The 26,130-nt window shown below is 28.8% G+C and overlaps 1 protein-coding gene across 2 annotated transcripts in view; it reads left to right on the top strand.

Annotated features, from left to right (window-relative positions):
* LOC118188445 (phosphatidylserine lipase ABHD16A) overlaps nt 1-25,781 on the top strand; it is a 69,446-nt gene extending 43,665 nt beyond the window's left edge. For both annotated transcript variants that reach the window (XM_085806808.1, XM_085806809.1), the window contains 10 exons: nt 2,345-2,458; nt 7,132-7,296; nt 8,019-8,082; nt 8,816-8,879; nt 9,002-9,058; nt 11,371-11,433; nt 11,676-11,749; nt 13,577-13,675; nt 17,935-17,981; nt 22,928-25,781. In XM_085806808.1, coding sequence (XP_085662934.1) covers nt 2,345-2,458; nt 7,132-7,296; nt 8,019-8,082; nt 8,816-8,879; nt 9,002-9,058; nt 11,371-11,433; nt 11,676-11,749; nt 13,577-13,675; nt 17,935-17,981; nt 22,928-23,059 — 879 coding nt within the window. In that variant the 3' untranslated portion in view covers nt 23,060-25,781. The remainder of the gene's footprint in view (nt 1-2,344; nt 2,459-7,131; nt 7,297-8,018; nt 8,083-8,815; nt 8,880-9,001; nt 9,059-11,370; nt 11,434-11,675; nt 11,750-13,576; nt 13,676-17,934; nt 17,982-22,927) is intronic.
* Nucleotides 25,782-26,130: the final 349 nt, after the last annotated feature.

Below are 26,130 nucleotides of genomic sequence, written 5' to 3'. Positions count from 1 at the left end.
GTTTGTATGTCTGCCCCTTTCATACTCCTAATAGAATGCCATTTATCTGTTGAAAAATGGAATCTTTATACTGAATGTAGTTACAAAACAGTCCACAATTAAAGAAAAATTTTCAGTTGTCTTCTGTAATTACCATCAGCATTTCAAGAAAAATTGTGGGAAGAGAGACCGTTGTGAATTTCTGTTAATGGAAGTGATATGTATAAATTCTTAAAATTGTAACAATTAATTTCTTTTACTTCAAGATTTTTTTAAGTGCTGAAAGGACTGTAATGTTGTTATTAATAATCTAATTGTAATAGTATTCTTTATTTGCTACCACAAAAATAATTGCACAATTTTTTTTTTAAGCTTGAGAGCAAAAATGCATTCAGTTGCCTTTTTGTAATTTCTAGTACCATTTGCAGTAAACCAGAATTTTACTGGAGATTCGTGGAATTTTGGTAAAACATAAACTTTAGAAAATTTGTTACACTCTGCAAGGACAAAAATCTTGAGTTTTCAGTTAAATGCTTTAACCTTGCTGATAATAATGGAAGCACTGGTTTTAGTAATTTTGTAAGTAATCATTGGCAAAGTTTATTTTTTTGTAAGTGTGCCATAATCCCCCCCCCAATCAGTGGTCCTGAAATTGTTGCTAGCTATGTCATCTTTGGTTGTTGTAAAATTCTGCCCAAGATCAACAACTTTATTTTAAAATTCATTCTTGTGGAGGAAACCAGAAAATTTTTGAAACTTTTGATAGCTTTATTTCAATATGTTTTAAAACAGATTCTTTCCATTCTAAAAATGTAGTAGTTGGAAGATTACTTTTATAGCTATATTTAACAATAAATTCATTAATGTCTTTTTCAACAATGCTGGGGGAATGCTTTTTGTTAAATTTGGAGACTGGTCTAAATTTGGTTCCTAATTTCATGAGCTCTCTGCATTTTGTGTCTCTGATAATATTAAGAAGATACTCTGTGATAATATGTCCATATTGTTGATCAATGTAAGAAAGACTTTACCTGAAAGTCTTTCTTATATTGATCAACACCAATATTGCATTTGGACCTAAATCATAGTGCTTGGTAAGCATATTGCTTTAATTCTTTTGGTATTTAAAGCAAAGAACTACTTAAGAATTGAGCATTAAGAAGAGATTTTGATATGCCCTGAAGATTTTACTAAAATTAATTTTTATTGAAGAAAGAATGAGGAAGATTAATTTTGTGGAATAATTTGTTATCCATAGTTTGCTAGATTTCAATTTATATTTACAAAAGTCAAGAACTATGTCTTTTAATAAAAAGTACTCATTATAATTATTATTGAAGAACTTTTAAATTAAAGTTAATAAATTAAGTAAAATAGTTATTGAAAGTGTGGGGTAATTTAAAACTATTTTTAATAAAATTGTTAGAATGAAATAATTTGTTAAAGCTATTTTGCAGTAAAAAAGCTATAAAGGTTGAATGAAATCCTTATTCTTTTCTACCACTGCTTTTTCCTCTTTCTGTTTTCGTACTAAAAAGCTTAATTTGTCTTTAATTAGTTAAGTTATTATTAACAGCATATCCTTATGTGTGTGTTAAGTAGAGGGTAAAATAGGGGTAAAATGTTTTAAGTTGTAAAGTAGAAATTGGCTCTTTTAAAAGCCTGTCTTTTAAATTATGAACTAAATCTAAAATTGCAGTTTTAATATTATTGAAATCATGATGTTGAAAATGTGATAGTCCTGCAGTTGCTTGGTCTATATTATTAAACTTACAGTAAGATGCTTTTGAAATTTCTTTATGTGGGATAGATGATTATTTATTCTAAGATTGAGGAAATTCTTAGTCTGGCCTATATATTTTTAATTACAAATAGTACAAGCGATTTGGCAAACGCATTTGAATTTCTTTCAAAGAAACTGTTGCTTGTGAGCTAATGGATTATCAGGAGTAATGTTAAACTACAAGTTTTTCATTTAGCTTTATTACATTTTAGAATATTAATATTAGTTAAACAAATCTTAAATAAAGTCGAAGAGGCTAGCCTTCGTTACAGTTAGATTTTTAACGAAAAAACTTAAACCAAGTTGCTGGATAAAAATGATGGAAAATGGAATGTTCTATATATGTATATATATCAGTTACTTGGGTATTTGGAAATGAAAGTTTTACACATACAGTGATTTCAGCCGTAATTCAGTAAAATATTCTATTGAAACTGTTAATGTTCAGTCAGATTATGTCTATGGTATTAAAAGTAATTATTTTTTATTTTTGGTTATTATGTACTCCTTAATTACATAACTGCATGCATATGCAATATATTTGCAGTTATCCTTTCATTTTATATTTCACCTTTGCTTTAGGTCATATGTTGTGAAGGCAATTCGGCATTTTACGAGAATGGTATAACCTTAACACCAATTAAAGCTGGATATTCTGTTCTTGGCTGGAATCATCCTGGTTTTGGCAGCAGCACTGTATGTAATATGTGATGTAATATAAGAAATAATTAAAATTTTATAAGAACTGCATACTTTACCATATTGGTTACATATTCTGCACCAGTCTATTATTGATAATTGCATTTTGAGTAAGATTTTATATTTTAATATGTTTATCTTTTGTGACTTAATAACTTTTGTAATATCAAGAAATTAACAATTTGTTGATTTTTTTAATATTATAAGCATATTCATTTTAATTAACTTTCATCTACAGTTATTTTGTATAAAGCTCTGTCATTTAGAATTCATTGACTGAAAAATACCCCCTCAAATTTATGCGGTAGGAATTTATTCTAGCCTTTGCTGGAATAAATTATGTTAAAAATTATAGGAGGATGTTGGTATTTGTTTTCCATTCTTAATGTATTTTTTTATGTTCTTTGAGAAAGATATACAGTACAAAGTCTCTAATCCGAACGTTCATTATCCGGAATGATCAATAATCTGGACTTCAAAGCCACAAAGTTACGCATGCGTGTAATGCATTTACGCATGTGCATTTGATGCGTGCGTCCACTACACATGCGTGTAAAGCCAGTAAAGTGTTTACCCATGCACACTTCCGATAGTGAAGAAAGTAACAGAGAATGTTATTTAAAATGAAAAAATTTCGATTTTCAAGTTAGTCTGTATTCTCGACACGGCAATTACAGGACTTGAATAGTGGAACTTTGTAACTGAACAAGAAATTACGTCTGTTTATAAAATTATAGAGAAAGTATTAGCAAAAAAAAAAAAAAAAAAAAAAAAAAAAAAGAAACAACTTAAACAACTTACATTGTTAGAAATGTACTAAAGTAAACAAATAAATATTAAGCTTTTTTTTTTTTTTTTGTAAATTTTGATACCCTTTAGATCATAATTGCTCTTTATTTCATAAATTACGGTTTCATATTTTTAATTGTATAATTTCTGCATGCCATCTTACCAGATTTAAATTCATGATCTATAATCTGAAAAAACCCCTAATCCAGAATCGCTGAAGTCCCGACGAGTCCAAATTACAGACTTTCTGCTGTATATTCGATTTGTAAAGATATTTGCAATTATTTTCTTTTCTGAAACAGATTTCTTATCACTAGTGCAAAAATACCTGTTAAGTTGTCTCAGCATAATTTGTAAGTACTAAATTTAAGTGCACCAGATATTCTTTTTAATGAATTTGATGACTGACTGAAGTACCTGTTCTACACTTTAGTGGCAAGCATTTAAAAGAAATACTAAAAGGCATATTTTCACCATAAGGTAATGGTGTCTATTGGTGTTTCTAGTGGCCCCCTATGAGAGTGTCCTACATCCATCTCTGTTCCTTATCAGTCATTCTTCCCCCTCACTCACTCATCTCTAAAATGACCTATATTGAAGGCCTGTGATACTCTGTATTTACTACATTAAATTATAGTATGCCACCCTAGCTGAAGTACCAGCATTTCCCCAGGCTTTACTCAGAGTGAAGAGGCTTCATAGCTTTTTTTGAAATTTCAGGTAGACAGTGATTTTCATCTTATTTTGGTTCAAGGTGAATTGTGCTAAATTTTAACAAGCTGGAATGAAACTGTAGAACTAGCATGGCATCATGTAACTATTTAAGATCTGGTACTTGCTTTATTATCGAATAAGTCTTTTTTTTTGGAAATGAGCTTTCAGAAAATTCCTATCCACAAGTGTAATTTCTTCACTTGTTTTGAAATATTCATGAAAAACTGATAGAGAGCACATTCAGATGGTGCTTTATAGGTTCTGTACTATTCTGAAAAAGTTAAAAAAAAAAAAAAAAAAAAAAAAAAAAAAAGCGTGGCCTCATATAATGGTTTTAGTAAGAACTGATAACGGGAATGTAACAATGGTGATGTAAACCTAAGATTGGTGATGCAGTTTCAAAGTTGAAACTGTGTAAAAATATTAATAGATATTTTTTATAAAAAATAATTATAAATTCTTTGCTTGCTTGTATGACTGCCACTGATAGCTGGAATGCAACAATGACATGAACCTAAGATGAGCCATGTTAGCACAGTGTTCATGTTGAAGCATCCTAGAGCATGGACTCTGAGGGGTGTTTTTTTTAGCTCAAAGGGCATTAGCCCAGGAGGGCTATTAATTTCATTTTGGCATTTTGCATTGAAAACTGTAAATGCCGGTTCACTTTTCAAATTGTTGCCACCAAATATTATCACCCAGTGTTATATTTAAAGAAATTAAATAATGAAGAGTGTGTATTGTATGTATGTTTCTTGCATTGTGATAAAACAATGGTACCTAGAGCCATCAAATTTTGAATAACGTAATCTTTCACCAAATATGGGCATCTAGAAGCCCTAGTTTGGAATGTGAAATTTGCTTTATTATCGATTTCATATTTTGTAACACTTCCACTAATTTTTGATTAACAAACTCAACGATTTTAAAGCGAGCAATGGCATCACTGTATGGGGGGGGGGAAATTATCTCCAGCACGCGAGACTGTGTATCGGAAATTCTAAAGATATGCTGATTTTAAGATTATTTTGTGATTGAATATGAAAATAAGTGGATATGGCTGTTGAATTGAATTTTATGGTTTAAGTGCAAAGATTCTTTGATCTCCTTTTTTTTTTTTTTTTTTTTTTTTTTTTTTTTTTTTTTTTAAAGACACTATTCAATCTAAAGGACCTGTGTCATCCTAAATTAGGAAATTTAATCCTGTTTGGGTTTTAATATACTCCATCATTTTTAAGACTTTTTCTAATCTCTGTTATAACCAGTATAGCATAGAGTTAAATTCTAGCTATTTAAAAACAAGGAAAAACCTGCTGTTAAAATTCGGTCCTTAATAAAATTCAAATGTATTGATAGCTTAGCTAGACGGCAACATTGTATGTTTTTTTTTTTTTTTTTTTTATCTTACCTAGACAGTGACCTTGTTTTGAATGTGAAATGCTCGAAATTTCATCAAGATTGTAATTAAACTGTAGATTTGTATAACAACACACTGACAGACAGTCTTCTTTTTATGTATCTTTATATATAGATGTTTTAATTAATCCAATTTATGTAATTTCACTGCTCTAGTTAGTAATTAATAATAATTGAAATAAACATGTGTTTATTGCTTTCAAATATTTTTTTTTTCTTAATTAATCATAGAATAAATCTGGCAAAAAAAAAATGGAATATCTTGCACTTTGCTTGTAGAATCATTAGGTATTTTTGGAAGCAGGCAAGGTGAAAAATAAGCAAGCGCCTTCGCCAGGAATCGAACCGCAGACCTCTGGAATATGCACCCAGCGTGCAGGCCACCACACTACGAAGGCATGCCAAGAAGGCGGGAGAAATACCTTATATGCTTAGCAACAAAACACTGCCATGTTAGATAAAAATATTTTAATTTGGATATTAGCAACACATTTCTTTTAGATCCCTTTTTTTTAAAAATTAAATCCAAATAACAAATATGGTGATTATACACTTCTTTGATATCAAAGAGTTTTCTGATTAAATTGGAAACATGAATATCTAATACTCTACAGTGTGGCAATACAAAGCTTTATTGATGACTAATGCACATATCCATATCACCTTACATTGTAGATTACATTGTACATCCACCTGTTTGATTTTTTTATTAATCATGCGTCATTCTAAACATGAGATTACAATACTGGTTCTTATATGTGAAAAACTTGTGACTTGTGTGGCGACAAATATAATTTCTCTAAATGAAATTAAAACTTCAAGTTTAATTCATAGCTGGAAAAAGACTGGTTTCTAATGTTATAAAGTAGGGAGATTTGGCTATCGAATGGTAGTAGGATCTGGTACTTCTGAAATTATTTCTGGTGTTGTAAGTGAAAATAATATGGAATTTGTAAAGAACAAGTAGAATAAAGGATATATGATTTTATCCAATCAAATATCCTTGATGTAGTGACTCAAGAAGAGCAAGTAAAATGTGAAAGTGAAATAGCATAGAAAAGCTTGATAGAGCATTAGACTATGTATATTGATGAATTATTTCAGTAAATGAGTAAATAAATACTTATTATCTCAAACAAATTTATTTTATTCAGATTTTGAAAAATCAAGTGTTTTGGTGCATATAAAATATTTTTATGTACTAATGTAACTATCTTTATTTTTCGTAATTAGATATTATCTCAGAGATATTCTGAATATGTTTGGTAGAATATTTTTCTTTCAAATATGCTTTAAAATTACAAAAAGAAATCTTAGTCCAGAGCAAAATATTAGCAGCTCTTACAGTAATTTTATTCAGCTATTCCATATCTTTGCCTTGTTATGATGAATTATGTCAATTATAAAAGAAATTTAATTTTAATAATCTTCACTGGATGTGTTTTTGTGTTAGAGAAGTGGACATGAAATGATTGTAAAGTTAAGTACTTTAGCACTTATAAAGAAGTGATATAATGAAATGAAAATATTATAAAATAATAATAATAATGTAACTCTTTGAATATGAAAATAAGTGGGTATCATTAATATTGAACATCTTAGATCTCAAAATATGTATAAGGAAAAGTATCATGTTGTAATGATGTCAGTTAATTAATATTTTGAATAAACTGTTTTATTTTCTAAAGATAATTTTTATCAAATTTAGATTGGTGCTGTAAGTTTTAATTAGCAATATATTTTCTTTGTAGGGTACACCATATCCAGATCAAGAACTGAATGCCATAGATGTTGTAATGCAATTTGCTACATCAAAGCTGGGTTTTAATATAGAAAATATTGTAATTTATGCATGGTCTATTGGTGGCTTTAGTGCCACATGGGCTGCTATGAATTATCCTGATATTAAAGGTTTAGTAAGTGTTTTACTTATTTATTATTAATCGTAATAGTCATATGTAATGTAGGGGTGGGCAAAGCCCAGCTGGTGGGGCTGAATGCAGCCCTTTTGGTTGCTTAATATGGCCTGTTATGAAATCCTGTGCAATGACAGTTTCATCTTTTTCCCACCAAATTTTTATATGTAAACTAACAAAATCAATAGTGTGAGTCCATGTTTATTCTTGCTGTGTATATGGGAAATATACGCACAGTTATACTAGTGATCAACTAAGGTTGAGAACAGTAGATATGCTAGAAAATATATGTATCTGTCAAAGAATGTAGTCATATTATTTCTGGGAACTTTTATTTAGAAATTAAAAATTGGCGCGTGAATATCATTGGGATTAAAAAGCTGATCAGAAAAGGGAGCTTCTTAAAATACATTTCATCTTTGAATTTATATATGCAAATGAAACAGATATGTGTCTTTTGATGACCTAGAGGAACAGGTCTCATTTTTGCATATATGTATTTTTTAAAGATGTCTACTGGGAAATGGTATCCCTCACCCCCCAAAAAAATGAGGGCACTCCTAAAGATCATCATAGTTTTGCGTGCATGATGCAACTAAAAAACTTTTGGCCCGCTGTTAAAAGTACTCACCCACTCTTAATGTAAAACTTTTAAGTATACTTTAACTAATTATATGTTTTATATTATTTATAAAAATTATATGTTTTTCTCACTTCCATAGGTTCTAGATGCTACATTTGATGACTTAGTTGCTTTAGCTGTAGCCCGAATGCCACCTAGTTGGAGTAAGAGTTTTAATTATTTTTTATGTGTGCTTTGTAAAAAATTTAAATGGAAAACTGTAAAAAAAGTTATTATCAAGTTATTATTTATTGAATGTCAAGTTAAATGAGAGTTAAAGGAATAATAATGATTATAGTAAAATCTTCTCATCCTTGTATTTACTTAACAACATTATCTGCATCATAATTACATGTTTGTAGCGAGCACGAATGTAAATGGCTTTGATATTTTTTGTACAAAATAAGCACTCTATGCATATTTTAAATTTTATATATCTTTTTTATCTTGAAAAAAATTATAATATCTATTATAATCTTAACTTAAATATTTTGAAGTTATATGTGTATAATATCACCATTGTTATATGTGTATAATAATGTGTATAATATCACCATTGCTAAGTTACTTTAGCCTTGAAGAGAAGATTTCAGTAAAATAAAATTTTATTAATTAAAATTCAAAATTGAATAACATATTTTTGCTTTACTTTTTTAAGTGTACTTAATTTTTAGACATGTTATTTAATTTTATAAGTATTTATATAATGCTGTTTTAATCATTCTATAATTATATAAAAAATATTAGTTTTAGATACAGAATTTGCTATCACATCTTAAAATGCTGGTAATTCTTGAGCATATCTAGCTTTCTGAATATCCATATTCTCCCAAAGGAAATTTTATCTTTAACAGTTATATAATGGTAATTAATGTGCATGTAATTCACAATTTTCAGAGCCTTTGGTTGTAAGAACAATTAGAGATTATATGGATTTGAATAATGCAGAACAATTGAGCAAGTAAGTTTTTTAGATACACATTATGATCATTATACAGAAATAACAATGTATGATTATTTACATTAATTTTAAATAGCATGTGTAATACTGTATTTATATCATAACTTATTTTTTCTTTTAAGATATAATGGTCCAGTATTACTAATTCGCAGGACAAAAGATGAAATTATATCCACAAGGTCAGTGTTTTGAGAAATTCCTGTATTTTTGATTTATTGTTTTTCCTAATTAAATACATTTTTAATTTGAAATAAAAAAGATTTTTTCCCCTGTAAATAATTTTGCACATAAGATAAGTTTTCAAATGCAGAGTACTCTCAATTATCTGGTCTAATGCTAGAGAAGCTGGTCATAGATAATTGAAAAACGCATATAATCCAAATATTCAGTTTTCATTGCATGTTGTATGTGTTTATTTTTTTTAAATCAATAATTTTATTTTGTTTTTTAGAACGTTTAAACTGTAATTATTATATACTTTCTCTAGGTATTTTATAGTTTGCATGACATTTTTAGACAAAGTATGAAATATGAGAATTGTTTTATACTTTCCCTAGGTATTCTATAGAAAGGCAATTTATGAGGAAAGGTCACAATAAGGCTATTATTTAAAAGACTTGTATTTCTCAAGAATAGAAATGTTATTTTGAAGAAATGATGAAAGAGTGTCATTAAGAAACTTTTATTTAAAATACGTAAAGAAAAATTAAAAACAAAATTTATGCCTTTCTTATTAAAGAAAACAATGTAAGAAAATGCACAAAATCTGCAATGAATGAATATTAAATGTGTAGATAATGTATGAATACATTACATTTATGGATATTCAAAATGAATCAGAAATGTATTTCATACTTTGGTTTGTCATTTGGCATTCTACTGAATGTCTAGGAATGTCTTTTCATACAGTGCCAGGCAGTGTTTGGCAGTCTATAAAATATCTAGGTATTTTAGAAAAAATGCTGGCTTTCGTGTACACGGTAACAGGCGGGGAAATATACACATTTATTCATTGATCAGCAATTAACTTACAGTCATAATTATATTCTAGGCTGTTATATCTCTATTTTAATTTTGACATTAATTCATTTACTTTACCTGTCTTTATTGATCCAATATTTACATTATGATCGCAGTATGCTGTCGATTTCTTGGGTTAATGACATATAAGCAGCTCACGAATAATTCTAAACCACAGAAAATCCCAACTACAAGTTTTTATGCATAATATATATATGTGTGTATTTCTTTAAAAAAAAAAAAACTATGATCTTTATTTTTGAGAGCATTTAAATACTTATCGAATTTGACCGCATATTTTTTGAAGTGCTATTTTGTCTTTGTATTCAAATCCCATTTTGTCTACAAAGTCCAATAGAGTTTCAACAGAAGTCATTGCTGTCTTAGGACTGACGTAACTGTCAGTATCTTCTTCATTTGTATTTTCAATATTACTTGCTGTCTCTTCTGCTGTTATGATACTTGAATCGATATCTGCACATTGAAAGACCACCTCAGTCGAATCGTTATCGAACTAGTCGTTGACGTTTTCCAGATTGACAGTTTTGAAAAATTTTATACTTTCAAATTTTTTGTCGTACAACTTTAGTTATGACTTCAGGTTCTTCACAATTACATAAATCTCTGAGTTCTATGTTAAGACAAATCTTTCTCCATACTCGGATTTCCATGTATTTGTTTTTTATGCACTTTCCCGTTCAGAGTCAAGTGTGTGCCACTCATGAATAATCCAAAGTACACTGTAGTTGTCCTCACATAAAACTAAGTTGTTTTGCATTCTTGAAAGCTTAATGTAACTAAATTATAAGAAGTAGTTAGCTAATGTAGTTCCATAATGGTTTTTCTGTCTGGTAAGTAATATTATTGAATAAACAGTTTCTGTAATTACAAAGTGTGCTTTTGTGTACAGCACGTCTATGCGAAAAAGGTCAAACTATAGCAAAAATATCATTATGAATAAAAATTACTGTAAATAATTAAATTTTATTAATATAAGCATTTTGGGTGAAGCTTTATTAAAAAAAAGGGAATGAAATGAAAATTCTTTATAATTACTTTAGAACTAAATTCAGAATGGAAAGAAATATTTAGATAGGCTATTAATAAGTAAACGATTCTGAGCTATGTACTTATACATCAAAGTTTAAAGTTGTTGCATTCCAGGTATCAGTTTGTGCATTAAATTTCTTTTTATCATTACTGTATAATTAAAATCAACTTTCCTGCACTTTTGACAGTTTTAGAGCTATAACGTTTTGAATATTAGGTCAGTTATATTGTTTTGATATATGAAATTTTTTTACAATTTTTAAAATTAGTTTAAAATGTCAGTATTTCGGGTTCCATTATAACGAAGAAGAAATCTTAAATAATTATTCTTTTAATTATTCATTTTTCATATGTACTCTAAAATAGTTCTTCTTATTTAGTTACTGTGTCTGCTTTTAAAATATTTATCTGTTATTTCTAGGCCTTCTAGATCCATTCAGACTAATAGAGGAAATGAACTTCTTATAAAACTCTTACAGACAAGGTGAAGTTTTTACATGGTCTTTATTTAGTATTTTAAAGAAAAATAAAATTATATTAACCATGATAATGTTGATATATTTTTGAATTATTATTCTTGTTACTTATAACTATGGTTCAACATAAGTATGTTTTAGACTTAGCATTTAAATTCTATTTGCTTGTGATAATTGTATTCCCCGCCCTTGTAGAAATTTTATCTTCTGTTTGTTTCTTACTTCATAATTGTAGTTCCTTATTCTACAGGTATCCAAAATTAGTTAATAATGATACTTTATGGGCTGTCAGAGAATGGGTATCTGGAGACAAGGCCCACCAGAGTAAGTATGGTCAATGATTTTATGCATTCAAGTTGTTTAAAAAAACTTTATTGAAAATAATACTTATTGACATATAAATGTCAGCTGTAGTGACATATAAATTTTAAGACAGTTTTTTTTTTTTTTTTTTTTTAAGCCTTTCCCCTCCCACAAACCTTTCCGAAACCATTGAGATTACATCATACATCTCCCAAGATGCACTTAGCTTTTGTTTGTGATTAATGTCAAACAAAAATTAAATTTTATAAATTATTATAGTTTACAATAGCTGTAAATAGTTTTGTTTAGTGCATACTGATTCTGATATGTTCTTTAGCATTGAAAAAATGTAAAAATTAATCTCATCAACATATTTGGGATGTAATCTCAATCATTAAGACATCTAACATATCAGTAAATCTCTTTGCAGATAGCCTTTCAGTGCTTTTCATAATTGAATAACTAACTTAATCTCAATTCTATTTCTAGTTGGTAGAATTCAGATTACAGTTATATGTATACACTATCAAATTAAATTCATTCAAGTTTGAGAAAGAAATTGTGCCTTATATATTTATAGTAAACATGCTTAATATATTTGAATTAAAAAAAATTTCTCATCATAAAATTGATGCCTTTTACTGCAGTGATTAGTGATTGTTATCACTATATAATAATAATGTAAAATTATGCATAAGAAATTGTAAATGATTCAACATTTGTGTGCTGCATTCCTCTGCGAAAAATTTGCAATCCTTCTTGATATATAAAGACTAGTTATGTAATATGTATTGAATTTTAGTTTGGTGATGAAGCTGAGAGTTTTGACATATTGTGAAACTTTATTCCTTACCAAAAAAGCATATTTGCAGTAAGTTAAACTTCAATGGGTATTTTCCTTGAGCTTTACAAAACTGATGAACTGGATATGTCAGTGTGACATGTAAGGAATAAACATAATGTGAAGAAGAATAGAAGCATAAATAATGGCTGATTAACTTGAATGGTATGTTTGCAGATAGTTGGCAGCAACAATTCCAGTGATGCTATTCAGAACATTTGGCTAGATTCCTTTTTCCATTATAATCTTTGAAAGCTCCTTTCTCATGCACAGAGACAGAAACACTTTATTGACTTTTACCGTGGACTATGTAGCTCTGAATTTTTCTTGTCTCCAGTACTGCACAGCCACAAGCGAGAAATGCAAATTTCCCAACAATGGGAAATTATGCTGCTGTTAAAATCTAAGAAGTATAGGGATTATAAAATTGAAGCCACCTAAAGTATAACTTTTAAGTTTCCATTAAAATTCCTTTTATAGTTCATAAGGAGATGAATCTTTTAGCTTACAGTTTTAGTCGATTTTTGTTCTTTTTGCATCTTTTATTATTCAGACAGCTAATTGAATTTTTTATTTTAAATACTGGTACGCGTAAAATTGTATTATTTATGTAACTTTTTCACTTGCTATCATTTATGCAGTTTTGATATACTGCATTATCTTAACAAAATGCCCAAATTTATTTTTCTTAAATATATTTATTTGTCTGGTTATTCATTAAATTTATGAACGAGTATGCAATTTTTGTACTCTGTGATTCTAGTGTCACACAGTGATACTAGAATTATTGGGAGCACATGAGAGGAGGTTTTTCATTATGACTAACATCTGTGCAGCGATGTTCTTAAACTCAGTTATAAAAATATTTTTAGTAAATATATATTAAGATAAATTAATATTCTGAATTTTTTACCTGTGTTTTCAGATATTTTTCAAATAAGTATTTATTGTCTAATATTGTATTTTGGCCAAATGTTCAATAATAAATTTTCTGTTATGAATTTAAGCTATTGTTTGGTCTCAACAAGGAATTGAGGAAGAACTTTGTATTGCTTCTCTAGCATCCTATATAGAGGAAAATGGTTGTGAATTTCCTTTACAAATTGGTATGTTAAGATTTTATTTGCTATTAAATATAGAAATATTTTTAAGGTTAATTTCCATTTCTACAAAATTAACTGCTTATTAATTTTACTTATTTGTTCAGTTTGTCTAGCATCCTTGCTCAGCTACGATGCAATGAAAATGTAGGGAGCTTCATGAAATGTAGTTAAATATAAAAAAGGTGATTTAATCTGTCTCTGAATAGTAAGGCAGAAAGACTTGTATTTAGGAAAAATGATGACAAAAATTATCATATTAATACTTTGTAAAGCTTTAATCGATTTTTCTGTAAGAGATAATTTGTTCTAAAGTGGAATTACGAATTTTGTATATATGTAAATAATTTTAGTGAAATTATATGTGAAACTATAGTATGTTTTGTATATAACATGAAATACTTGAAAGAAATGATGGTGTGCCAGAAAAATAAGAATATAGGGGCAAGCCTGTTTAGCAACGAGTAAATGCTTATCTTGCTGATTTGGCGAGATATTGCCAAACTGACAATGGTATTGGCAATCTTTTGGTCTAGTCCCTGTATTACTGCAATAGGTATTGTAATAACTGAATAACTGCAATTTGTAACCATATATGACCATCATATACATTATAGCAATTTCGAGAAGTGGAAGGTACTAGAGATTTCTCGGTAGCCAGAGGAAAATGGTATAAGACTGGGAGAGTATCATTTTTTTGGTAGTTGTTAGTTCAAAGCTAATAACATAATACTCCACTGGCATACAGTGTGCAACATCTATTATCATAAAACATTCTCTTCTATTCTATAACCTCAACTCTGTGTCTTGTGAGAGAGAGGCAAAAACAATGAGGTGGGTGCCATTTAGCTAAAAGTGTGCATGCATGATGTTCATCAAACTATCACAGTAATATTAATATAAAGTTATATATGTAATTTTAATATAATCAATCTTGTGAATATAATCTATAATAGTTAGCTGAAATACTATTTCGAACATTTGTACTTTTCGGTTCGGGGTAGGGTTTACTCAGTTACAAACACCGTTTCACAAGAGGACAGTTGTTAGTTCAGAGTTGAATTTGGAGTATTGGGATATCCGTGAGAGCTTAACCTTTTAGATGCACTTTGCATTGCATTTTATTTAGCTATCTTAGTAGCCTGGAGTGTAACTAGTGATTGTGCTCTGTGATACCAAGAAGTATTTTTGTGGTAAGTTCCAGAACTGTAAAATGTGTGTTTTGGTAAAAATAAATGTTATCAACTGTCATCAGTTCTATGTGCATTCAGTCTACTATTATGGCTTATATACATGCAACAGTAAGTTAAAAAGAAAAAGTAACTCAGTATCCTTAATTTTTTTAAATGTTTTTGTGCTTTTTGAGTTAAATTTGTCAATTTAGATTTGTATTTAAAATTCTTATTTTTTAGAATATTTAACAATAGCCGCTATGCGGCCAGCCTTCGTCTGGCTTTTAAATGTACCGGAAAAATGCCTGAAGGGAACACCAAACATTAAATTTAAAAACTGCACAGAATATTACTATTCAGAACAACTTTATCAAAAAATTCAATAAAAATGTATTATATATATAAAAAAATGTGATGTGTACACCACATGACTTCCTTGTACGAAATATTAAATTATACGCATTTTTTCTTGCATTTCATTTAAACTTATTGGATTGAATTAAATCTACTTTACCGACAGGACATAAACCACAATAGAATAAATGATTTCTTTAAAATTGACTCTATTTCTTTACCATAGCGACACTCTGGCGCTAGGTTCACTTAACAGTATTTTATTTCGTTCATATTATAAACTCAGAATGCACAAACTTTATATCATTTAAAGAATTATCTAATCATTGACACATGTTCTATTCAAATACTATAATAAATCTAGAACAACGTATAAAAGAAATTAAGCAAACAAAACAAAAAAGAAACAGTTTTTCACAGACGATTGAGTACTTCTCATTCAACTAATTCAGTTCTCACTTCGCGAAGAGGCAAAAATACATAAAAAGTCCAAATATCTGTATTAAAAATTATGAAGTAAATCTTAAACACTTATTTCCTCAAAAAAATTCCAGAAAGAATTAAGCATGATTTAATTCGCACTAGTAAATGAAGGCGTTATCTTTGTTGTTGCGAAGCTAAGTTTCTCTAGATTGGCAACAAATCCACTATTCTGCTGTTTCAAATGTAAACAAGCACCGGCCGCCATCAAAAACATTATTAGGTTTAGTGTCACTTAAACAACTTTAAAATTCTTGATAATTCTAAAAATATTGCATACAGATTTACTAAAGGCATAAAAACCTTAAACGGAAGATAAGAACAACATAATTCAATCATTTTTAAAACCAAAAATGTACAATTTACAAATACATAAGAGTAGAGAAACTGAGGTCACTGAGCTGGGTAACAGAGTGGATATATATATGAATATATTTATATGCGTTTGGTGCGGCTGATTGCAACCAAAATACGAGGTGCACATCTACATGTTATAGCAGTCCTATATACAAAATTTCAACGTTCTGAGGCTACTCATTTTTGAGTAATGTGAGATACGTTCGTACAGACGCCATGAAAAATTCTCTTCAGAATTCATTTTAAAGCAATTTTGTAATTTTTTTTGGAGGAAAAGAGTCTTTTATTTTGTCTTTACATACAGATATCATACAAAAACATCATTAAATTTTGTTCGAAAGCGGTCAAAATTGATATTTTTGTTGAAATATGCTGCCTGAAACTTTTCACGATTTAAATACTTCCTTTTTACTTCGTACAAGGAAGTAAAAATGACAATGAAATATGCTAATCTCTTAAAAACAATTACATAAGAAATATGATGAAAAATTGTTGCCACACCCATATTTCTAAAAGAATGAAACTATTCAAAATGATGCGATTTCATCAAAAACCTATCAACAACAATGAGAAAGGAAAATTGTTGCCAAAATCACATTTTTAAAGATGTGAGAAGTGTACTCGGAAGCTTCATTTAAAAAATTTAAAAATACAAAATAGTATCATTTTTCCAAAATTCTTTTTGTAAAAGAAGTCGCAAGGATGAAAGTTTAATGTGTCCGAAAATCAAAGAAAAATAAACTGTACATTTTTTTAAATAAACGTTTTTAGAAAAAATCCCGTTGAAAAGGTGTTAAGCTCACTTTTTTAAATAAATTCGTATTTAATCGATTTATTGAAACATAAAATTTATTTTAAGTTCGTAAAATAGCTGAGTGCCTACGTTTCATGACAATGTGAAAATGGAGTGTGTAGAGTAAAATCTCGCTTTTCTATAGCCCATTATGTCTCAAAATGATGCGATTTCGTCACAAAACATAAAATTAAAAAAATTCGAATTTCGAAAAAATCGCTTTGAGGTGCACTGGCTCTTGTTACAATAGATACACATATGTACCAAATTTCATAGCCGTGGGTCTATTAGCTTATGCACAGCACGAATAAAAGACACACACACAGACAGACTCTTTTATTATATGTATAGATAAAAAATCAATAGGTACAGAGTAATTGAATTGGTATTTAATCCTTAAAGTTCTAATAAGAATATATGTAGGTTAATTAGTAAATGTTCTTTAAAAATTGTGAATAATATAAGCAGAGTTTTATGGCTTAAAAATACCTAAGAGTTTTTAGGTTTTTCTAGAAACAGTTTTTGGTCGTTAAACGACCTTAATATTGGCCAAAATCAGTAAAAGGTCGGTGATTTATATATATAGATTTCAGGATGAGTTTGTAAAAAAAAAAAAAAAAAAAAAAAAAAAAAGTTTTGAGCTTCGTGAATTTTTTGCCGATTTTTTTTTCTTTTTTACGAACATAACAACATTGATAATGTATTAAAATTATATTTAAGAAATAACATTTAAATGAAACATATTTTCTCTTGCCGTAATTTAGAGTGGTATTACTTTCCAATTTGAAAACTTCAAAAATATTTTTATTCTGAAAAATAAACAAAATAATAAATGCTAATAAGCATGCCGAAGTGAAATGAAGAAACAAACTCTCCATATGTTTTATTATGAAAAAATATAAAATGTGCAAGACTAAAGCTTAAAAAAAAGTTGTTGATATCCAGAGGTACAGATTTTTGATCATTCTTGATATTGGATGTCCAGATTTAGGATTTTGTATTGTATTGTGTTTTAAATATATTGTGCATGTACGACATGAATAAATAAAAGCTGTCTTTTTAAAATTATTTATTTAATTTGATGTGATTTATTTTTCTGTTTTCAATAGGTGATAGTCTTCCTGCAGATCTGAAAGTGCAATTAGCTTTATATCTCGTAAGTTAGCATTTATTTGATTACTTTTATATAAATTGCATGAAAGTTGACAAATTCATGCATTTTTTACACCAGAGTGTTTAAAATCAAAACTGTCATTAAAAAAGCATTTCAATGCAATAGTGAATCTTTGTAAATATGTAAAGTTTATTTTTTAAAATCACGTAAAAAAATTTTTTTAAATAATAATTTATGTAACACTTACCAGATCTTTGCAAGTGCATGTGTTAAAGATGTGTATGTGTATGTTAGTGTGTGTGGAAGGATGCATTATTTAGTAACATCAAATAATTATATGAATTTCATTTAGCATACTTTTATTATTTAAAGCTTTTGGTATCAGCACAAATAAAAGCTGTTATTTATACACTGTATATGAGATTGATTTCTATTGTTCTATTTTTCTTTCATTTGTATGATCAGACAAATCACTTATTTCCATACCTGTGTTATCTATTATTTATGTGGGGGATGCTAACTACCTTTTCAGTTACACCTACTGGAAGAAATAAAAAAATCAGAATGAAAAAATGGCCCAAGTTACACAACTTGCGCACAAACACTTGCATATACAGTGTCTGAAAAAACAATAGTATTGTCTGCCAGATGAAGTGAAGCATGAATTTGAGCACCGTCTTACAGCGAAAAGCATGAACGTGTTAACGAAAATGTATATCTGTATAATCTGGCAATAAATCCTTGATTGAATAGGAGGAGCCAAGTCATTCAGGGGTCTAAATATGAAAGGTGGCACATTAAATGACAAACATTATTAATTTTTTATGTTGAATAAATAATTCTTTTTATTTTAATGCAATAATAGCCCAGTGATAATAATGAGTAATAATAGTTTTGGCACTAATAGGAGTTCAAAATGTTAATACAATAATGAGAACATTATTTGTCTTGTATGGAGAAAACAATGAATGAAGGCATTGAAAGCATAATTCACCAACATTCTTTTATTAGTTTAAGTTTAGCCATAAGAAACAATGCAGAATTGATAGCAAAGGATTTTTGGAAAGACCGATATTTTGCATGTACGTATTTATGAGGTAGAGTACATAAGGTACTTATTTATGGGAGGGAAAATAATAATAAAGGAAAATAAAAAATGCACTTATGCACTTTTCCTGTTCAGAGGAAGATGAGTTCTACAGTAGATCCTATTTCTAGTAGGTGAAGTCATAATAGGAGGCAAATTTAATTTGGGCTGTGATGCTGAGCATGTTGTAGAATGAAAAACTTGTTTCAAAGCATTATTGAATAATCTGTATGATGTTTCAAAATTAAGTGAAAAGTAAATCTTAATTGAACTTGAAATGAAAATTGCTGAATTCACCGATTTGGATGAGTAGTGAATACACCAATGAAAAGAGAGAAAAAAAAAAAAAAAAAAGTTTTGTCCCCCTCCCCCTCCCAGGAGGACCACAAAAAAGTGAGGTGTTTTTTAGTTTAACCCTCTAATCGGCAAGACCGTATATATATACCGTATATATATATGGCCTGGAATATTTATTGTGATATCTGTAAGAATGTATATATACGCGCATATTAAAATATGTCAACGAAATTAAGGCAATATATCAAAAGAAAACAAATCCTGGTATGAAATACCAGGATTAAATTTTGCATTAAAATCAAAAAATAATTTGTTCTCGTAGTAGTTTTGGGAAATTTGTGCTTTCTTAGAGAAAACCCTGGCCGCCCAGAGGGTTAAGCTTTATTATAGGTTTTCTTCAATTTGTCAAGACTGTCATCACAATTTTATCATGTAATTTTACAGTTTACTAAATTGTGGACATTTAAAATATTAGTAAATTTTATTGTGAGCTTTGTTTGAATTAAAATTTTTATTAAGACCAAATGTATGGAATCTTAATTTTATTTACTCACTCGATGAAATTAAATTTCATAATGGGGCTCTGCTTACTTTAGCTTTGCTTGTGGGGAAACACTTATCTCGACTTCTGTTATTGCTCTAGAAATGCATTACCAGATAACTTTGGGGTATTATTGTACAACAGGATTGCATATAAAATTTTTATGTCAATAATTAAGGCTATTGAAGTTTATTATATTGTTTTCAGACAAGTTGCCATTGATAGACAGCATTATTATTATTATTTTTCTGTTATCAGATTTTTATTTCTAATGCTTAACAAATACAGCAGCACTGTTGAAACATATTGCAGTATTCATTCTGTTAATAGAAGGAATTTAGATGAAATTATACTTCCTCCATGAAAGCCTCAAAATTCAAAAGAAATAACAGTTGATAATTAACCTTACATAAAGCAACCATCAAATAGTCAGAAAGACACTCTGGTAATGATTCTTGTGTGGCTGAATATAGGGGGATTGGGAAAAGATTAAATCCTCCGTAATATTCATCAAGTAAAAGTGCTACATGTTGTATTATGTTTTTTAACATTTGTGGTGTTGCAGAAAATTGTGTATCAGCATGTCACTTTGTTGACATGGCATAAATTTTTGGTTCACATTGCTGTGATGATGAAACATAAAATTTGTACAGAAATGTAAAGAAATCAGTTTGCAGAATTAGAAACCCATATTACACTCCCCAAAATCATCAAACATCAATCTTAAAAATAAATACTTAAAGAAAAGGTGCTGTGTGTGAAGAATCTGATAAAATTATTAATGCCTGCTACCCATGTCCAACAACTTAATAAACTTCAGGAAATATTAAGCTGAAAATGCTAAAGTTTTATTCATGGGATGGCATCACTTCATATGATGTTATGTCCCACTTCTGGATTGAGACGAAGCAGAAATTTGAATGAAAAATTTTTATCTTATGCTGTATTGATAAGAATTTGTCACTGTTGTATTTTTCAGTCAGTAAAGAATTCAAAAGAGATTGTAAAGTTACAGGGGGGATGCAGGAATGATTTTTTACGAAACCAAAAATTGTTTAATACATGATGTAAAACTACTTCTAAATGGGGCTAAAACTGTAGTAATTTTATTGTTTCAAAATACAGTTTTTTTTTTCACTTTTTATACCGTCTCTTTCAATATGTGGAACTTCTGCATTAAGTATTGTAACTGGATTTTCGACATTAGAAATACTTAAGCTGAATCTCTCAGAAATTTTTTTACCATTAGATAGTTTTATGCAACTGTACATTTGTTAATCATGTGAGTAGATGCAGATGTGAGAAACATAACATGTTTCTTTAATTTTCCTTTGGTTCAGCCTCACAAATAGGCAAGTTTCAGAGTGCTACCATTTCGTAAAACATAATTGCAAATTTAATTAATAAGAAATTGCTTAATGATGGGTCTGAAAGCAGTAAATGCATGTTTTAATATTTTTATTCTTTAATAATATATATCTTTTATATAATTTATAATATATAATCTGTAATTCGATAGGTAATTACACTTGTATGAAAATTAAGAGAATTTGCACATTATATTGAATTTATGAAAAACTAATAGACAGATTTCAATGAAATTTGGTATAAATATACATTTATAATAATTCTATTTATAAAAAAGAAAGAGATGTACCATTCATACCAAATTATGTATGCATGATTATCAGCGAAGATCATACTGCAGGGATGTCCACAATTCACATTGTGAGAACAAACTGAAAATAAATCTAATATATGGTATGATTCCCTCTCACAGCCAGAGAGCTTGTGCAATGTGACAGCATACTGTTTAGGAGGCGGATAAAGAGTCCCTGTGGCAGTCGATACCACTCTTGCAACAAGGCAGTTTTCAACTCCAGAATGTTTCTCAGATGATGACGGCAAGATGAAATTGCCCTCCCACGAGTAACCTATGAAGGCTGTATACGGTTAAGAGATATAGCAATCCAGTCTGTGTGGTAAATGTCCATGTGGTGGTGTTACTTTTTAGGGAATAATCAACCATCTGAGCTCTATGTAGACAAGCATTGTCCTTCATTAACAAGAATCCAGGACCAACTGCACCCTTGAAAAGGTCTCTAAAATCTTTCCATACCTCATGTATACCTCATACCTGTTCAATGAAGGTCAGAGATCCTTTGTCAAAACATGCAAGGGTGTATGGGCTTCCAACATAATGCCTGCTCAAATCATTACACCTCCACCACTGTAATGATTATTTTCCCTGATAATAGAGGTATGATATCATGTACCAGGCTCTCTCCAAATACAGGTATGCCAAGAATCAATGTCCAAGCTAAATATTGTCTCATATGTAAAAATACACAGTGCTGAAGTTTGGTCCAAGGAAGATGTCTGCACCATGCTAAACCTGTTCTCTCGTGTGCTGAAGTAAGCGAGACTCTGGTCATTATATTGAGCTCTGTAGCTACCTATGCTTTTGATTGGCCTGCTTCCAGTGTACTGAAAGTTCTTTATCTCATTTTATATGCTTCATATGTATTCCATATTCATCATGCATATGTTCGGGACTGCTCATTTTACCTGATACCTTATAAAATTTACCCAAGTCTTGGGAAAAACACCACAAATTTTGTGAAGAAATACAAGCACACAAATCATCAAAAAATCCTTGTGCACTTATATTCCCTCCACATAGCTCCACAGATGAGCACATGATATATATGTGGTGTTCAACTCTGAATATTTGCATTAATTCTTTGGTGGCATTAGTACCTTTGGTTCAATATTTTTTGTAAAAAACAGACGTAATTTTAAAATTCTCTTAATTTTGCACACTAGTGTATATTATTTGCCACAGCATTTTAATTAACAAAATATATTTGTTTTTAATGCCATACATTATATATCTATTCTGTGTGCAAAATCATTTGGTTGCTTTTCCCTAATGAAGATTTTTTTCTTTTGATGGATGCTTTTCAATCAAAATTTAAAGCATTCAACATTTTTTTCAGACATTATCAGTGTGTTGATTTAATATTTATTGTTCTCTTTCTCTCTCTTTTTTTAACTTTACAGGCTGATAAGCATATGATTGATTTTGATTCAACTCATTGTGTTGAACTTCCTGCACGAATGTTTCATCTGCCGTGGGATATAAGGCAAGCTAGTGGCAGTCACAGTACATTTGATACCAAGTCACGCCTTTAGTGAAAAATTCTATGTTATGCAAAATCTCTTTTTTTTTTTTTTTTTTTAACTAAACTTAGTGATTGTATTTATTGACTTATCGTGAAAAAATTTTTATTAAGATTGTACAGAAGTGTAATAAAACTGAATATCATTCCACACACACACGATTCATCGGTTGTGAAGTTTTATGGTTGGTAACTGGAAATATTGTATGTGATGGGGAAGAAATTGAAATATTTCAGAACATATTCATAAATAACTGTTTCAGTTTTCAAATCCTTTTCATTTAGCAATAGTTAAATTTTCCATTTTTTCCCTTAATAAGATTTGTGACCTGTGATATGTCTTTTCTCTTTGCATAAAATTATATGGCTTTGATATTAATGTTCAGGCAAATTATTTTGGGATTTATTAATGTTCTCTCTCTCTTTTTTTTTTCTTTTTACTTCATTGTAGCAAACAAGTTTTTAAAGATATCAGCATGTCACCGTGCTGACATGGCATGGTTCAATTTAATATGTTGTTTAATAAAAAATGAACTTTAAATTTGACCCTTATTAAAATTGTTTAAATAATTTGCATAAAATTGTTGACATGGCATGATTCAATTTGATATGTTGTTTAATAAAAAATGAACTTTTAATTTAAATTTGACCCTTATTAAAATTGAACATAATTCACCATTTTATATTGATAATTATTACACTTATCATTTTGAGGATTTTATTTGAATGCTCCAGACTATTTTTTTAGCATAATATCAGTTATTTTTTTCTAACGTTATGAAGATTAGTAACAATAGTGTACAGTAAAAAGACTAATAATAAAGCAAGTATTGTGATACTAAACCATTATTTGATATCAAACACTGCCGGAAATTTCTGAATGTGATAAAGTGCAGACTGAAATATAGCATTAAAATCTGTATTTATATTGATTCTTTAAATTTAATAATATTGGCCTGCAGTACATCACTTCAAATTTTCAATTTTATTTAAAAGATTGTATACCATATTTACTGAATATAACTATTATTGTAGAAGTGTAGGAGTAAACAACTTGCTAAATAAATAATAATAATAATAAAAAAAAAAATGTGCTTAGAAAGAATACTTTTTAAGCATTCTTTTTATAATTTATTACAATTTAAATTTTTTTTATTATATTTCTTTTTATTTATTTCATTTCTTTATAAGCTTTGCAATGATTAATGTAGAACCATAAACTTATTTTATTAGATACAGTGTATAGGGTATGAAGGTTAACCTTCTGAAGATTAATACATATATGCATATTGCATATTCATAATATATTTTCTTTTCCAGTGAATCTTTAGATATGTTTTCAAAGCTTAAGAGAGAAGCTATTCCACAATGAAACACTTTTAGTTGCAAAAAGAAAGGGGGATTTGAATGTAGTCAAGTTTATTTCATGCTTTATTTGTGGTTTAAATCTGTATACTTGTTCTGACTTAATTCATATGACTCTTAATCATGCCAAATATTTGTATAATTGCATTTTGCTGTACTTTTGTGAAGGAAAATCATTTTAGTGTAATCATTATCATTTGGTGTTATACAAAGCTTGAACAATATTTCTTGTCATTCTGTATGTCTACTTAATATTATTGTTTACATGGCAAATTAAAGTTAGACATTTATGAATAATGTTTTACCATACTTTTCAGCAAAAATACAAGAAAATCCTTTGACTTGCTTTGGGGGATTTTGCTGATGAGTCTAAGCATTATATTTACAGTTTGCATTAATGATTAAATTAGTTACACTGCTCTTTCTGGATAGAATCTCCTTTTTCTTCATAAATATCATCTTAAATTCTTTGTCATTTACTCTGTTATTGGAACTGCTACTAAAAACAAAACTAATTACTATTAATAAAAAATATTCAAAACTAGTACTTGGCATTAATAAGTCATCCATCTTATTTTTTTAATAGTGAGGTTTTATTCTTTTAGTAGTGAGGTTTTTTTATGAGAATTATATACTTTTTCTTTTTTATGAAAATCAATTTCATATTTTGTTTCTACTTTAAATTCTTAATCTGCTTAATATTAATCCCCAAATTGAAAATTTCATATAAATACCTTATTCTCTGGAATATTTAACTTTGACCTAGTCTTCTAATTTCTCGTTTTGCAAACTGTATTTTTTTTACTACTAAGTGTACATATTTTTTGTAAAGGAAATAAAGTTCTAAAAATCTATTTTTTTGCATAGAAAATTGTTAAATACACTGCCTCTTTAACATGTATCTTCTAAACTATGCTTGTTTAATTATTTTGAGTTTTTCGTTTTTAACAGGTTCCACCCTAGGTAACATGCTCCTGAAAATATGTATATATTTTTGGGTAGATTAAAAGCATTATATATTTCTCCCTTTAGTATTTTATTTTTTATTCCATGCTGCAGGGAAGTAATCTTTTGGAAATCAAATAAATGCAGATAATTCTTGATTTTATTAGAAAAGAGACAATCTATGGTATCTTCAAGACAATTTGTGGTATCTTCTTGGTGAGTACAATAGCTATAAAGATGGGTCATGCTTTACCTCAAAGCATACTTGGCCTCTTTGCATGAAATCATTCAGAAGTGCCATTAGTCTGAAAAGTCACTTTTTGTCCGTAACACTTTTGTGTCTAAATTGGTTTTCAAGTTGTTGCCACGAAATGTTATTACAAAGTCTTATTTAAAAAAATAAATAAATAATCTCTGTATGTATGTGTGTAAGTATGTTCTTCACATTGCGGAAAAATGACGACGAATTGAGCCACTGAATTTTTAATACACAATAATCCTCCACTCAAATATGGGCACCTTGAAGTCCGAATATTAACTATGTTTTTGATTTATTTTGTATTTTATACAAAGGTAACAATTTTTTGTTTAAGAAACTGAGGAATTTAATGTTAAGATGTTTACTTTTCAATTTTAATCTACAGATTTCGCTATTTGAAAACAATATATTGACACTGCCACAAATAGAATACTTATTATCTATATGCATTTGGTGATGGCATTCAGTAAAGCGTAGATATTTTACTGTCAAATGTAATCTTTCTTTGACTGAGT

Source organism: Stegodyphus dumicola, chromosome 12, assembly GCF_044657685.1.
Source record: "Stegodyphus dumicola isolate Sdum_Otavi_A_Nest chromosome 12, ASM4465768v1".
Taxonomy (NCBI): domain Eukaryota; kingdom Metazoa; phylum Arthropoda; class Arachnida; order Araneae; family Eresidae; genus Stegodyphus; species Stegodyphus dumicola.
This window is presented reverse-complemented; position numbering and strand designations above follow the sequence as displayed.